The sequence below is a fragment of the Genypterus blacodes genome, unplaced genomic scaffold, assembly GCF_046128005.1.
Source record: "Genypterus blacodes isolate CSIRO-AG114 ecotype Tasmania unplaced genomic scaffold, CSIRO-AGI_Gbla_v1 ptg000318l_1, whole genome shotgun sequence".
Taxonomy (NCBI): domain Eukaryota; kingdom Metazoa; phylum Chordata; class Actinopteri; order Ophidiiformes; family Ophidiidae; genus Genypterus; species Genypterus blacodes.
This window is the reverse complement of record NW_027467105.1, coordinates 28,475-45,000: the sequence shown is the minus strand read 5'-3', so window position 1 is coordinate 45,000 and position 16,526 is coordinate 28,475. Positions and strand designations below refer to the sequence as shown.

At 52.9% G+C, this 16,526-nt stretch overlaps 2 protein-coding genes across 2 annotated transcripts in view; one reads left to right on the top strand and one right to left on the bottom strand.

The window, feature by feature from the left end:
• Positions 1 to 4,321, bottom strand: part of LOC142988326 (calcium-transporting ATPase type 2C member 1-like) — a 15,224-nt gene extending 10,903 nt beyond the window's left edge. Inside the window, exons 1-2 of the mRNA XM_076137457.1 lie at positions 4,207 to 4,321; positions 3,000 to 3,185 (exon numbers count right to left, since the gene is read on the bottom strand). Coding sequence (XP_075993572.1) covers positions 3,000 to 3,023 — 24 coding nt within the window. The 5' untranslated portion in view covers positions 3,024 to 3,185; positions 4,207 to 4,321. The remainder of the gene's footprint in view (positions 1 to 2,999; positions 3,186 to 4,206) is intronic.
• Positions 4,322 to 4,363: 42 nt separating this feature from the next.
• pik3r4 (phosphoinositide-3-kinase, regulatory subunit 4) lies at positions 4,364 to 16,380 on the top strand. The gene is given in 22 exon segments (XM_076137456.1): positions 4,364 to 4,486; positions 4,877 to 5,659; positions 5,844 to 5,977; positions 6,123 to 6,333; positions 6,432 to 6,821; positions 6,895 to 7,029; positions 7,239 to 7,460; positions 7,563 to 7,736; positions 7,860 to 8,005; positions 8,090 to 8,293; positions 9,321 to 9,522; positions 11,877 to 11,965; positions 12,136 to 12,336; positions 12,338 to 12,359; positions 12,470 to 12,635; positions 13,357 to 13,521; positions 14,232 to 14,443; positions 14,537 to 14,668; positions 14,868 to 14,968; positions 15,367 to 15,455; positions 15,654 to 15,774; positions 15,889 to 16,380. Coding segments are annotated over 21 exon segments (4,005 nt in total). The 5' UTR covers positions 4,364 to 4,486; positions 4,877 to 4,941; the 3' UTR covers positions 16,060 to 16,380.
• The last annotated feature ends 146 nt before the right edge of the window (positions 16,381 to 16,526 follow it).

Genomic DNA, 16,526 nt, shown 5'->3' with positions numbered 1-16,526 from the left:
ACTCATTAAACTGGTTTCCCAGCTTCTTCACATTCCTGCACTGCTCCATGTTCCTGATCCCACAGCTTCAGGCTCATTTCCCTGCAGCTCCGGTCACAATCTGCTCAGACTGGATTAACGGGTGGAGTCGTTGTGGGTCGAAGCTTATTTCTCCTCCGGTGCTTTGCCTGAGTGCTCAGCTCCGTGGAGCAGCCACAGAGCTACAGAGCTACAGAGCACGTGTACCAATCAGCTGCTCAGCACAGCGTTCATACGTGACGCTCTGTCAGCAGCAGCATGGAGGAGGATGATGAGGATGAAGATGATTCATGTTGGGTTTTCAGAGCTGGAGTTTGTTTCCTTTGGTCTGAATCACAGATGAAACATCTATGAACATGAGGTCACGTGATCACGTGACAGCACAGGCTCAGCTGATCCTAAAGTAACTGTGAACTTTGACCCTGGACATACATGTGTGGGGGCAAAGCAACAAACCCACAACAGACAGAGGCTGAATTCTGCCATCAGACTGAATTAGAGTCACACAGAGTGAATCACACCATGTGATGAATATGAGCTGCTCAACCTTCAGCACACACACACACACACACACACACACACACACACACACACACACACACACACACACACACACACACACACACACACACACACACACACACACACACACACACACACACACACACACACACCCTGTGGCAGCTCGTGTCCCGTACAGGAGCGTCTCCAGGTTATTTGCAGACACACAAACACACAAACTTTCAGAAAAAGAACAGATGATTGAATAATTCTTTACCTGCTCCAGAGCCTCTGACATGTTTGGCTTTTCCATTTCCAACAACAAGTAAAAAATAAAATATAAGGTGGTTTGCCGTCACCACGGTAACGAGCGGTTGAAACAAGCAGCCAGATCAGTTTCCAGTGTTTGGATGGAGCAGCTAAACCCAAACCTGACCCAACAAGGACGACTGGTTTACCAGAGCACACACACACACCAACATGCTACACACAGCATCATGGAGAAGACTCAGAACGCCACAGAGACAAACTGCACTTCCTCCAACATGAAGACCGGCTCAGTATGAAATGAGACCTGGGAAGAGCAGGTAGACAGAGAGAGAGAGAGAGAGGGAGGAGAGAGGGAGGAGAGGGAGGAGAGGGAGGAGAGAGGGAGGGTGGATAGAGGAGAGAGGGGGAAGGGAGAGAGGAGAGAGAGAGAGAGAGAGGAGAGAGAGGAAAGAGGGAGGGAGGAGAGAGAGACAGAGAATAGAAGGACAGAGGGAGGGAGAGAGGGAGAGGAGGAGAGAAAGGAGAGAGGGTGGATAGAGGAGAGAGGGAGGGAGAGAGGGTGGAAAGAGGAGAGGGGGAGGGAGAGAGGAGAGAGGAAAGAGGGAGAGAGACTGAGAATAGAAGGACAGAGGGAGGGAGATAGAGAGAGAGAGACAGAGGGGAGAGAGAGAGACAGACAGGCAGAAAGAGGAAATAGGAGAGAGGGAGGTAGAGAGAGAGAGACACTAATGTTTTTTGAATCCTTCTTTAAGATAACCATGTGTACTGTGCAGTATTGATCAGTGATTATTGATGTGATTGGTGATCTTCTTCTTCTATTGTGCAGATGAAGAGGTGAGAGGCTCTCCTGTGTGTTTACTAACATGACAACCTGAAGGCAGAGAAGCAGCAGAGTGTGAACGCTGCTGGACACTGAGAGGACGCTGTTCTCCAGACATCTCACTCTCTCTCTCTCACACACACGCACACACACACACCTCCCCTCTTTGGCAGGTACACACCAAGAGCAAACACAGAGCACTCGGACCACCTGAGGCTCCAGTGTGTCAGTGTGAATCGCATCCTGGTCACAGTCTCACAGCTGCTGCAGGCTCCAGCACAAAACAGCACACACACACACACACACACACACACACACACACACACACACAGGCGCACACACACACACCTTAGGTGATTTGTTCTTAACACAGACTCACTGTAATCTTCTTACAGGTTACATTAGTCTTCAAACACACGCGTGTGTGCAGCACAAACACACAGAGCTCAAGTTTGCATTGCTCCTCTCTGGTTTAGTTTCACCTCATCTTAGGGAACAAACAGATCAACTGGCAACACACACACACACACACACACACACACACACACACACAGAGAGGATAGAGGGGTAGAGGCGTACTACAGAGCTTGATGTCCCTCTGGATGGTGGGTTCAGTGATTGATCATAGAGGTGAAGTCCTGTTGTTCTTTATTGTGGATATGTACATTAGTGCTACATTAGTGCTAATCACTCCACTGTGCCAGCCAATCAGAGCCAAACTGTAAAGAATGTCAACAAACTCAGCTGGGTCCAAACACGCACACAACCAGTGAACAGAACAAGGGGCGTGGCCTACCGGGCAGGAGACATTTATATGTTCCAAAGGTTACAGACTCAAAAGTCAAAGTGATAAACACAGCGCCACCATCAGGACGAACTGCACCAAGCTTCAGGAAAATCACCGTGAAACTTTACGGCACCGAGAACAAACATGAAGGGTCAGGAGGTATCAGTCAACACACTGATAAGACACACACACACACACACACACACGGATTTACACTACTATTAGCCACTGTTAGCTAGCTTGCTAACTAGCGGTCCAGTCGCCGGCTAGCTGAGCCGCTAACGTGTTTGTGCTGAAGGACGGAGCCTCTCGGGCCGCTCCTCCGTACGGACCCGCTCACCGGGTCCGGCGGGGTTATGAGGAGTCCCGGTACACAGACAGCCATGTCAGGCGAGCTAACGTAGCTAATGACGTCCTCATGCTAACAAGGTTCAGCCGACAACAGCGCTTCTCTCCGCGGGTAGCCGCAGCTGTCAGCGCGGGCACTGAGCTCGCCTTCCCCGGTGTCACAGTGTATCAATCCCTCTGTTGGGTGAAGGAGAAGCGGGCTGCGGCTTCATATTGAGCGCGGAGCGGAGCGGAAAGTGAAGCAGAGAAACTTACCAGCAGCTCCCGTTTCTTCAGCATCTTCCGTGAAGTCCAACAGGGAGCGGATCACCAAGCTCCCTGACGAGCACAGCAGCTGCGCTTCCTGTTCGCCTTCAAAATAAGACGCTGTTCATTCGGAGCATCCGCGTTCTTTCTTTGGATCCGAGATCTTTGGATAACGAGACAATGTTCCAGAGTGACCTACAAAGTAGTTTTCATAACATTAGTTCCATAGATAATCAAGATCACTTTTTGCTTGAGATAACTGGACATTTGTCTGAAGAACCTCCTCTTCCTCACTAATGTAAGTGCTTTCTGCATCAAGGACATCACGAGGACATTCTTGAGGACCGACTGACTGTCACGAGTTAACAATTCAAAACAAAATGCCAAACCCAGTTGTGTTTTGAATGGGAGTGATTCTGTGTTGCCACAGGGGTTAAACTCATTTGTTTGTCTGTTTGTTGTTTATTTGCCGGGGCATGAAAGTGTTTTCTCTCATTTCCAGAGTCGACGTGTCTCCAGATGTGTCACAGCAGCTGGAGTGTAGGGGTACCTGGCCTCATCTGGGTCAGGTGAGGTTTGACATGCTAGCCACAGAAGAGTGGAATCAAAGTACACAGATTGACCCTTCACATTTGGTTCGGTATCCGTAGCCGTCGCCTCTCGATCTGTCGCCAGAGCGTTTGGAGTGCGCTGCTTCATTGTTTTACTTACAATATCGACTTTCTTTACTTCCTGTTGTGTTTGGGGTCACTTAACGCACGGAGGGGCTATTTGACTGTGTCGCCGAAGAGGAATCACTCTGAGCAAAACAACGAGACAGAGACAAACACACACACACACTCTCACTCACACACACACACACACACACACACACTCTCTCTCTCAGCCTGTAAAGTCTCTCACTATAATATGACTGTGTTATTATAGACATTTTTCGGCTTCACTCTAAATGTTGACTTTATTTAACGTTACTTCATTCTCACCATTACCATAACATTTCTACTTTGTTCTTACAATTTTGAGAACAAAGTAGGCTCTTTTCCAGAGATATAAACCTTATATTGTCCCAGAGGCCCTGATGCTCTGTCGTACCCATGAATAAATCCAAACCTTATCTTAAAGCCTTTTAAAGGTCTGTTGGCTGTGTGGTTCCTCTCTTTCTGTGCGGAGTGACTCATCTCTCTAACACGTTATCTTTGTTGTAAAGACATCTCACCGCTAGGGGGCGCGTTTCCAGTTCCCCACCCGGTCCCCACTCTGACCCAGAACCAAAACAGCCAAGAAGCGGCTAACAGTTAGCAGCTTGGTTAGCTCCCGAGTCCTCTCTGCTCCGGCACAAGCGAGACAGCAGCGCGGTCACCGCCGCATGAATCCCACTGAGCCCGGTTCCGCTCCGCCAACGGTACCGGAACACTTCGCCTTCAGCTAACTGGCGAAAGCGACGAGGAACGACCGAAACAAACAGCGAACAGCTCCGCTAACGGCCGCAGCTACCGGTAACGACGCGTTTACACCGACACGAAACACGAAAACTATTTAAAGTGGCTGTCAGTTTGACAGCAGCAGTTAGCTTGAAGGCTAAATGAGCGCCGTCATACTGTTGTGCCTGCAGGGTCACGTGACACATTCACCTGGAACGGGCTTCAGCTTCTTCCTCCTCCTCTTCCTCTTCTTCCTCCTCCTACCTGTTCAGCCGCTCTGTTGTGTTGTGGCATTATAGCTGCGTCACTAACACACATGAATTATAATAAACATTTGTGCTGAAACCTAAAGTAAATGTACTTTCATTGTTTGTTTGTTCTTTGCCAGTGAAAGTTGTAAATCTATTGTTTGTTGAGTTCTTATTCCTGCTGTCCTCGTCTGACTTCCTGTCCCTGTGTTGCCAGGCTGGTCCTGGCCCTGGTCCTGGTCCTGGTCTTGGTCCCAGTCCTGGTCCTGGTCCCAGTCCGCGATGGGGAACCAGCTGGCGGGCATCGCTCCCTCTCAGATCCTCTCGGTGGACAGCTACTTCTCTGACATCCATGATCATGAGTATGATAAGAGCCTGGGCAGCACTCGCTTCTTCAAAGTGGCCCGGGCCAAACACAGGGAGGGCCTGGTGGTGGTCAAGGTCTTCGCCATCCAGGACCCGTCTCTGCCGCTCACCAGCTACAAGCAGGAGCTGGAGGAGCTGAAGATCAGGCTGCACTCCTGCCACAACTGCCTCCCCTTCCAGAAGACCTCCCTGACGGAGAAGGCTGCCATCTTGTTCCGCCAGTACGTGCGGGACAACCTGTACGACCGCATCAGCACCCGGCCCTTCCTCAACGGCGTGGAGAAACGCTGGCTGGCCTTCCAGATCCTCAACGCCGTGGACCAGGCGCACAAGGCCGGCGTCCGCCACGGCGACATCAAGACGGAGAACGTGATGGTGACCAGCTGGAACTGGGTGCTGCTCACCGACTTCGCCAGCTTCAAGCCCACCTACCTGCCCGAGGACAACCCCGCCGACTTCAACTACTTCTTCGACACGTCCAGGCGCAGGACGTGTTACATCGCCCCCGAGAGGTTCGTTGACGGGAGCATGTTCGCCACGGAGAACGATCAGAACACGCCGCTGGTGGACCTGACCAACAACAACCAGAGGGGCCGAGGGGAGCTGAAGCAGGCCATGGACATCTTCTCTGCAGGTAAGAGCCTGAGCCTGGAGCCTCTGGAGAAGGTCTGAAGGAGCATCATGCTAAAGCGGTGTGTGTGTGTGTGTGTGTGTGTGTGTGTGTGTGTGTGTGTGTGTGTGTGTGTGTGTGTGTGTGTGTGTGTGTGTGTGTGTGTGTGTGTGTGTGTGTGTGTGTGTGTGTGTGTGCTCTCTCTCAGGCTGTGTGATAGCAGAGCTCTTCACTGAGGGCGTCCCGCTCTTCGACCTCTCCCAGCTGCTGGCGTATCGTAAAGGCCTCTTCCAGACGGAGCAGGTCCTCATGAAGATCGAGGACAGGAGCATCAGGGAGCTGGTAACCTCACACACACTCTGACTCCATGTCCCCCACCTCTGTGAACATGGAGTCAGAACCCTGCATGAAGCAGCACACAGGTGCCGCGTGAGAGACGACGGCGCTCTTTTCTCAGCGGCCCCTTGTGTGTGTTTGTGTGCCTCAGGTGGCTCAGATGGTGCAGAGGGAGCCGGAGAAGCGTCTGTCAGCGGAGGAGTACCTGAAGCAGCAGAGAGCCAAAGCCTTCCCTGACATCTTCTACACCTTCCTGCAGCCGTACATGGCTCAGTTCGCCAAGGAGACCTTCCAGTCTGCCGACGAGCGCGTCCTGATCATCCGCAAAGACCTGGACAACATCCTGCTCAACCTGAGGGGAGGTGAGGGTCACGGCTGAGACGGGACGAGTGTGTGAGGCTGACAGGAAGCATCTCAGTGTAAACGTGCTGCTGTCTGTGTGCCCCGCTTTCCCCTTCAGGCTCCTCCCCCTCCCATTCCGACCCGGACGGGGGCGTGGTCAGCTCCAGGGAGGAGCAAGGCCTCATCGTCCTGGTGTCCGTCATCACTTCCTGCCTGCAGACGGTGCGCTCCTGCGACTCGAAGCTGGCGGCACTGGAGCTCGTCCTCCACCTGGCGCCGCGGCTGGGCGTGGACATCCTGCTGGACCGCATCACGCCCTACCTGCTGCACTTCAGCAACGACCCCGTGCCCCGCGTCCGCGCTCAGGCCGTCCGCACGCTGGCCAAGGTGCTGGCTCTGGTGAAGGAGGTGCCGAGGAACGACGTCAACATTTACCCAGAGTACATCCTGCCGGGCATCGCTCACCTGGCGCAGGACGACGCCACCATCGTGCGGCTGGCGTACGCAGGTCAGTGACGTCGCCCTGCCCCGTCTCTCTGAAGGTCACTTTGAGTCTCACAGATCTGTCGTTCCTCTGTCAGAGAACATCGCTCACCTGGCAGAGAGCGCCCTGCGTTTCCTGGAGCTGGTTCAGGAAAACAACGTGAACACGGAGCAGGATGTGAGCGGCGAGGACGCTGAGGAGACGCTGCACCCCAACGAGAACTATGACTCAGGTACGCAGACGCAGACGCACACGCCGCAGCTTTGCCGCAGCTTTGCCGCAGCTTTGCCTCAGCTTTGCCTCAGCTTTGCCTCAGCTTTGCCTCAGCTTTGCCTCAGCTTTGCCTCAGCTTTGCCTCAGCTTTGCCTCAGCTTTGCCGCAGCTTTGCCTCAGCTTTGCCTCAGCTGGCTTACTAACAAACCCTGTGTGTCTCTGGCTCAGAGCTGCAGGCGCTGCACGAGATGGTCCAGCAGAAGGTGGTGACGCTGCTGAGCGACTCGGAGAACATCGTCAAGCAGTCGCTGATGGAGAACGGCATCACGCGACTCTGCGTCTTCTTCGGCCGGCAGAAGGCCAACGACGTGCTGCTCTCTCACATGATCACCTTCCTCAACGACAAGAACGACTGGCACCTGCGGGGGGCGTTCTTTGACAGCATCGTGGGTAAGGAACCTCCCGCCACCTTCACGTCCCCTTCAGACTGAAGGTCTCAGGTCTCATCCGTCTGTGTGTGTGTGTGTGTGTGTGTGTGTGGTTGCGTTGCAGGCGTGGCGGCCTACGTGGGCTGGCAGAGCTCGTCCATCCTGAAGCCCCTCCTCCAGCAGGGCCTGAGTGACACAGAGGAGTTTGTCATCTACAAAGCTCTGAACGCTCTCACCTGCATGTGTCAGCTGGGCCTGCTGCAGAAACCTCACATCTACGAGTTTGTGAGCGACATCGGTAAGACCGAGGGTCTCCTTCCTGCTGTCTGCTCTGTCCTCTGCTCTATATCCTCTGCTCTGTGCTCACCTTCCTCTCTCACGGCTCTGGAGGCGTTGATGTTCTGATCTTTGTCCCCTGTAGCTCCGTTCCTCTGCCACCCTAACCTGTGGATCCGTTACGGGGCGGTGGGCTTCATCACCGTGGTCGCTCAGCACCTGAACGTGGCCGACGTGTACTGCAAACTGATGCCTCACCTTAACCCCTTCATCACCCAGCCCATCATCCAGGTCAGTACCGTCCTCACCCTCAGCCGTCATCCCCTGTCCTCTTCCTCCTCCTCCTCCTCCTCACTGTCCCTGCCTCTTCCTCAGATCGATAAGGAGCTGGTGCTGCTCAGCGTGCTGAAGGAGCCGGTCAGTCGCTCCATCTTTGACTACGCCCTGCGTTCCAAAGACATCGCCAGCCTCTTCCGCCACCTGCTGCTGCGGCAGAAGAAGCGTGCTGGCTCCATCCCAGAATGCCCCACGCCCGACGACCCGGCCATCGCCCAGCTCCTCAAGAAGCTGCTGTCCCAGGTGAGGTCAGAGGTCACGCCTGCTTACAGGAAAGGCTCTGGGATGAAAAGTGATCTCTGGACCAGGCTGGACCTGATCCAGGAGGAACCTGTTCACTCTCACTCAAACTGTAGAAGAGTAACAGGAAGGATCAACCAGATTTTTTGGCCTGTAGCTCTTGATGGTATGTTCCTGTCCTCATCCCTCCATAGAGGCCCTGGCATCCTAACTAACTAACTACCTCTCTGCTCTGTGTTTTCTGCTCTGTTCTCTGCTCTGTGTTCTCTGCTCTGTGCTCTGTGTTCTCTGCTCTGTGTTCTCTGCTCTGTGTTCTCTGCTCTGTGTTCTCTGCTCTGTGTTCTCTGCTCTATGTATCAATCAGTGGGACTAAATGCAGAATATTCACTGATGGAGAAAGAAATGCTAAACTGTAGCCTCTGTAGCCTCTGGAGCCTCTGGAGCTTCTGGAGCCTCTGGAGCTTCTGGAGCTTCTGGAGCTTCTGGATTCTCTGGTGGCCTCACAGGTCTGAGCCCCTTCAGGTCACATCCACTCCTTCAGGCTCTGGTTCACACTCATACTGAGTGAGGGTGATGTTTAATGACCCTGTAGAGCCCAGAGTCTTTACTCTCCTACAGTCTCATCATGTCTCTAAGAACATCACCATAGAAACACACAGATCATCATTCTGAGTGTTTAATGTGGATCAGATCCATGAGAGTAGAGCTGAAGTGAAGCAGAGAGAAGAGAAGTTCTGTTTCACTTTGTTGGTTTTGGACGTTGATATGAGAACATTAGAAAAGTTAAGAGAGGAGAAAACATAACAAGAATAAAGGAACAATGGAGTTGAGGGATCTCCTCCTAACCTCCAGCACAGACGGACTCCATCAGGAGCTGAGTCTGGAGAGCAGAAGACTTCACATGGTTTCACTCAAATCCTTCTCCCTCAGGCTAAGCTGCAGAGCAGGACCTCACGCCAGCGGCTGGACCTGATTAGTTTCAGCGTGCTGCCCCGCTCACGCTCTCCCGTTTCCTGTTCACTGTCTGCAGGGGATGACGGAGGCGGAGGAGGACAAGCTGCTGGCCCTCAAAGACTTCATGCTGAAATCCAACAAGGCCAAAGCCAACATGGGCGAGCAGAGCCACCTGGGGGAGTCGGCCCAGAGCGGCGTCATCGACCTGGCTACGCTCGGGATCACAGGCCGGCAGGTGGACCTGGTCAAGCCCAAGGCCGAGGCCGAGGACAAGAGAGGTACAGAACCACAACGTGTAACATGTCTCACTTTAGAGAAACACAACCTGTCTCTCCACTCACTTCCTGGCTTAATGACCCATCAGCTAGAGCAGACTGAACTAATTATCATGAGAGTTCTAGAGAAAGAGAGTTTTAAGTAAACCCAGAATCAGGACCAGATGAGGGAACGTTTCTTTATTATCAGATCAGTGAGTTACAGCAGGAAGAAGCAACAAGAATGAGACGGAGATGATGATGATGATGATGATGATGATGATGATTCTTGCTTGAAGCTGGTAGCTCTCTCCTCACTCGTCGGGGCGCTGCAGCCTCACGGTGCCCAGGTGAACCCTCTTCCCATCCTCAGACAGGCTGATGGGAGGATGAGCCCGGTCAGGATCCAGGGTCACGGCCCCGGCCCCGGCTAACTGCTGCTGGATCTTCTTCAGCTCCGTGTTGTCCCACGGCATCTTCAGCTCATTGTTGATGGTGTTCTCCAGCTGAGCCACAACTTTGGCGACGCCTCCCTCCAGTGGCCTCTGATGGACCGTGACCTGCGTCCAGTCCCTGGTGGGAGGAGCGGTGCTGATGGAGGAGAAGCTCTGGAGGAGGTGGAGGTGGTCTTCAGAGCTTGAGAGCTGCTCCACCTCAGCAGCTATCTTTGTCTGCTCAGAGAGGTGGTTCTCCAGCTCTTTGAGGAGCTCCTCAGCCTGTCTCTCTGTGCTCCTCAGCTGCTGCTCCAAGGTCTCCATGAAGTCGGCCTGCCTTATCTCCACAAGCTGCTTCAGACCGGTGAAGACTAGAACTCCGGCAGATTTCCTTCTGCCAGCCACTCTCCTGCAGAGCATCGCTGACTGTTTGACATTTTGGATCTTCAGTCGTGCCTCTTGGATCTTGTGCTGAAGTTCAGTCTTGGTCAGAGGAAGACACTCCTGGTTCTTGTGGTCTGGACCAGGACAGGGTGAGCCCACAGGGGTCTCGTCCGTCTTGTCACCCTGATCTTCTCCTGGTCCGGCAGGTTGCTCTGTTCCGCTGCTGGCTTCCATCAGCATGGACTCAGAAGCCATCAGAGATAGCAGATAGGAACGTGTTGACCTTCAGCTCAGAGCCAAGCAGCTTCTGCAGAGAAAGTGACCTGCAGACCAAACTGTGTGTGTCTACAAGAGGAACGCTGCTTAAATAAGCAGGCATGATGTCATCAGGTGATGCCATCGCACTGACAGCAATGACGTCATCCAGGAAAGGTCACAAGAGTGATGTCATTCAAACTGGCAGAGGGACAACATTGATGTCACAGTGAGACTGCGTCTGCTCCACACAACAACATGTCAGAAGACACAACAACATGTCAGAAGACAACAACATGTCAGAAGAGACAACAACATGTCAGAAGACAACAACATGTCAGAAGACAACAACATGTCAGAAGAGACAACAACATGTCAGAAGAGACAACAACATGTCAGAAGAGACAACAACATGTCAGAAGACAACAACATGTCAGAAGAGACAACAACATGTCAGAAGACAACAACATGTCAGAAGACAACAACATGTCAGAAGAGACAACAACATGTCAGAAGAGACAACAACATGTCAGAAGAGACAACAACATGTCAGAAGACAACAACATGTCAGAAGACACAACAACATGTCAGAAGACAACAACATGTCAGAAGAGACAACAACATGTCAGAAGACAACAACATGTCAGAAGAGACAACAACATGTCAGAAGAGACAACAACATGTCAGAAGAGACAACAACATGTCAGAAGACAACAACATGTCAGAAGAGACAACAACATGTCAGAAGACAACAACATGTCAGAAGAGACAACAACATGTCAGAAGACAACAACATGTCAGAAGAGACAACAACATGTCAGAAGAGACAACAACATGTCAGAAGAGACAACAACATGTCAGAAGAGACAACAACATGTCAGAAGACAACAACATGTCAGAAAAGACACAACATGTCAGAAGAGGGTCTCAGAGCTGTGAGGGTCTCAGATCTTTCAGTCTGTGAACCTTAGTCGCCCCCACGTACCTTAAGAAATGTGACTGCAGGTTAATAAAGTTATTCTGTCAGATCTTGAGAGAATCAGAGATAAGAGTCACGCACGCACACACACACACAGACGCACACACGCACACACACACACACACAGATTCTCACACAGATTCTCACACACACACACACACAAACACACGAACACACACACACAGACGCACACACACACACACAGATTCTCACACACACACACAAACACACACACACACACACACGCACACACAGCATGCTCGGCCCTGATGTTCCATGTCGTGTCTGTCTTCATGTCTCTCTCCTGTCCTCTCCTGTCCCCTCAGCGAGGAAGCACACCAAGCAGGACTCCACCATGAACGAAGAGTGGAAGAGCATGTTTGGATCCCAGGAGCCGTCCACGCAGGCTGCCACGGTAACCAGCAAGCAGTCACATGACCCCCCTGGGTTTCCTTATTACACACACAGCTACACACACAGCTACACACAGCGACACACACAGCATGGAAAGTCATTTGGAATTAGATCTTGGCAGCTTGAAACAGAAAGTGTGTGTGTGTCTAACTTCCATGGATCTGTCTCCAGGCCCCTGACGGGCCAGCCAACCAGATCAGGAAGAGCTCTGTGACCGCGGCGGTTCCCGTGGTGCAGTCGGTGGCCAGTGGCCCCGCCTACCAGCGACGTGTGAACACCTGCAAGGCGGAGCTTCAGCAACTGGTCCAGCAGAAGAGGGAGCAGTGCAGCGCCGAGCGCATGGCCAAGCAGATGATGGACAGCGCCGAGTGGGGAGAGTCGACCTCCACCGCCCGGTAAGACGCAAACACAGGGAGCTTCCTTCCTGCTCGCCCTCCCCCCCCCCTCCTGCTCTGTGGCGTCCCTGAGGCCCTCTGAGTCCTGGTCTGTGTTGTTTGCGGTGCAGGCTGGCACCCTAAGGGTCTCCTGGTCGCTCACCTCCACGAACACAAAGCCGCCGTCAACCGTATCCGCGTGTCAGACGAACACTCCATCTTCGCCACGGCCTCCAACGACGGCACGGTCAAGGTCTGGGACAGTCAGAAGATGGAGGGCAAGACCACCACCACCAGGTCAGTGCTGTAAACCAGGTCAGTGCTGTAAACCAGGTCAGTGCTGGATCCAGCAGGGCTCCCAGGTCTCTGTACAGAGCTGGAGCTTGTGGGCCTGGGTGGAGGTATGTGCGCCCCTCTGGCACTTTACTTCCTGGAAGTGTTTGGTTTGGTTCCCTCTTGTTAAACACTTTAGACGTGTTGTTTTACAGACTGACATAAGTGCAGACGGAGGAGGAATCCAGAATAACAAGCAACAGAACGGAGGAAGTCCAGACGGCCTTTGATCGCTCTGTTTGCTGTTCTGGACCTCAGCTGGTGTGTTTGCATTTGTTCCATCTCTGCGTCCATGACTCTCTCTCTCTTTCCCTCCCCCCTCCCCCCTCTCCCTGTCTCTCTCTCTCTCTGTCTCTCTCTCTCTCTCTCTCTGTCTCTCTCTCTCTTTCCCTCCCCCCTCTCCCTATCTCTCTCTCTCTCTGTCTCTCTCTCTCTCTCTCTCTCTCTCCCTCTCTCTCTCTCTCTCTCTCTCTCTCTCTGTCTCTCTCTCTCTCTCTCTCTCTTTCCCTCCCCCCTCCCCCCTCTCCCTATCTCTCTCTCTCTCTGTCTCTCTCTCTCTCTCTCTCTCTCTCCCTCTCTCTCTCTCTCTCTCTCTCTCTCTCTCTCTCTCTCTCTCTCTCTCTCTCTCTCTCTCTCTTCTCTCTCTCTCTCTCTCTCTCTCTCTCTCTCTCTCTCTCTCTCTCAGGTCTGTGTTGACATATTCTCGTATCGGTGGCCATGTGAAGACGTTGACCTTCTGTCAGGGGTCTCACTATTTGGCAGTGGCCTCTGATAATGGATCCATCCAGCTGCTGGCGGTCGAAGCTAACAAACCGCCCAAATCTCCCAAAGTGCAGCCGTTCCAGACCAGGTAAGGTTCTGGCTTCAACCGGCCTGTTTGACTTCATCATGTCCTGGTTTTCTGCTCTCACTGTCCCTCTCCCTCTGTCCTCTCTCCCTGTCCTCTGTCCCTGTCCTCTCTCCCTGTCCTCTGTCCTCTCCCTCTGTCCTCTCTCCCTGTCCTCTGTCCCTGTCCTCTGTCCTCTCTCCCTGTCCTCTGTCCTCTCCCTCTGTCCTCTCCCTCTGTCCTCTCTCCCTGTCCTCTGTCCCTGTCCTCTGTCCTCTCTCCCTGTCCTCTGTCCTCTCCCTCTCTCCCTGTCCTCTGTCCTCTCCCCTCTCTCCCTGTCCTCTGTCCCTGTCCTCTCTCCCTGTCCTCTGTCCCTGTCCTCTGTCCTCTCTCCCTGTCCTCTGTCCTCTCCCTCTGTCCTCTCCCTCTGTCCTCTCTCCCTGTCCTCTGTCCCTGTCCTCTGTCCTCTCTCCCTGTCCTCTGTCCTCTCCCCTCTCTCCCTGTCCTCTGTCCCTGTCCTCTGTCCTCTGTCCCTGTCCTCTGTCCTCTCTCCCTGTCCTCTGTCCTCTCCCTCTGTCCTCTCTCCCTGTCCTCTGTCCCTGTCCTCTGTCCTCTCTCCCTGTCCTCTGTCCTCTCCCTCTGTCCTCTCTCCCTGTCCTCTGTCCTTGTGCTCTGTCCTCTATCCTCTCTCCTCTTCCTCTCTCCCTGTCCTCTGTCCTCTGTCCCCCCGTCAGGACTCTGGACCTCCAGGAAGAAGGCTGTGCGGTGGACATCCACCATTTTAACTCTGGAGCCCAGTCGGTGCTGGCGTACGCCACAGTGAACGGCTCTCTGGTGGGCTGGGACCTTCGCTCCAACTCCAACGCCTGGACGCTTCGCCACGACCTCCGACTGGGACTCATCACGTCCTTCAGCGTGGACATGCACCAGTACTGGCTCTGCTTAGGTCAGTGCTCGTGTTCCTCTCACTCACAGCTGATGGATCCACCCGATCATCACGTCTCCTTCATGAGCCCACTTCCTGTCTCTCCTCCTCCAGGCACCAGTAACGGCACCATGGCCTGCTGGGACATGAGGTTCCAGCTCCCCATCTCAAACCACTCCCACCCGGCCCGAGCGCGAATCAGACGGCTGCTCATGCATCCGATCCACCGGTCGTCCGTCATCGCTGGTGAGCAGCAGAACGCAGGAAGTCAGGACAGAATGAGCTCAGATAGAGATGAAACACCTGAGACTAGAGGACAGATGAGGGTCAAGGGTCAAGGGTCACTCATGGCACCACTGAGAGGAGGAGGAGGATGATGATGATGATGAGGATGATGATGATGATGATGATTGATGAAGGTCATGAGGGCTCTGTTTGTGTGTAGCTGTTCAGGGGAATAACGAGGTGTCCATGTGGGACATGGAGACGGGGGACCGTAAGTTCACCCTGTGGGCCAGCTCTGCTCCTCCACTGTCTGAGATGCAGGTGAGCATCATGTTCCTCTCGTGTTCCTCTCATGTTCATGTTATGAAGGAGCTTCCACAGTAAAATAACAATTGAGCTGCATGTATAATTATTACCATCTGCACATCTGGAGAGGGGGTGGGGGGTGAAGAGAAGAGCCTACATCTGGACCACAGTTGTACAGTGATGAATGTTCTTCAGAGGGGCTTCCTCAAGGACTTCAAGGCTCACTTCACTCCAAACTGAATCCAGAGATCCTGGAGGCTCTGATGCTTTGCCTCTCAGTAGTTTGTGTTGGAAGACAGGATCCTGAGCCAGAGAAGGTCCAGCCCACCTTCATTCATTACTGTGTGTGTGCGTGTGCGTGTGCGTGTGTGTGTGTGTGTGTGTGTGTGTGTGTGTGTGTGTGTGTGTTCCAGCCGTCTCCTCACAGTGTTCATGGACTCTACTGCAGTCCCGCTGATGGAAACCCTCTGCTCCTGACTGCTGGCTCCGACATGAGGATCAGGTACTGAACCGGTTTACCTCTGTGCAACCTCACAACCTCACAACCTCAGAGCCTCACAACCTCAGAGCCTCACAACCTCACAACCTCAGAGCCTCACAGCCTCACAACCTCACAACCTCACAACCTCACAGCCTCACAACCTCACAGCCTCACTGAACTCGTGGCGTGTGTGACTTTGTCCTGGTTGGTCTCTTCCAGGTTCTGGGACTTGGCGTATCCAGAGCGCTCGTACATCATCGCTGGAGTCGCCAACGACTCTCTGCACTGTCCATCGGTGCTCTACAGCCGCAAAATGATCGAGGGCACAGAAGTGGTTCAGGTACGAGGCTGTCAATCACAATGATCTGAATAAAGCTTGATCAGGGAGCAGCAGGGGTCACGGTGAGGTCGTAGAGCTCCACAGAGTTCAAAGGTCTCTGTGTCGTTACTGCAGGAGATCCACAGTAAACAGAAGAGCGGCGTGGCCGAGGACTCGCCTCGCCGGGGCCCAGAGTCTCTCCCTGTGGGCCACCATGACATCATCACTGACATCGCCACCTTCCAGACCACACAGGGCTTCATCGTGACCTCATCCAGAGACGGCATCGTCAAGGTGTGGAAGTGAAGAGGAGCGACGGAGCCCAACATACACACACACACAGACACACACACACACACACACACACACACACACACACACACATGCATCAGTGTTCCTTTTTGTTCTAAATCTCTCTTTTTCCTCATTTTTCTCATGTTAACGTACTAACACACACACACACACACACACACACACACACTATTAACACGTTAACACACACACACACACACTGGTCATTCTCCTCTTCTGTTGTTTCTGTTTACATCACTTTGTTTTGTATATAAGCTACTTTAAGTGTGAGTCATGTTTATTTTGATCAGCACAAAATAAAAATTGTTAAGTTAAGTTTGTTTCTACAAAGAAGTAAAAAACACAAATCAACCATGTGACCTGCAGCTCAACGCTCCACTGTCAATCAAGCTGAGACAGAGAAGTGTTACTGCACCTTTAAGAAGGGGGGAGGGGGGTAGAGGGAAGAGGGAAAGATAGAC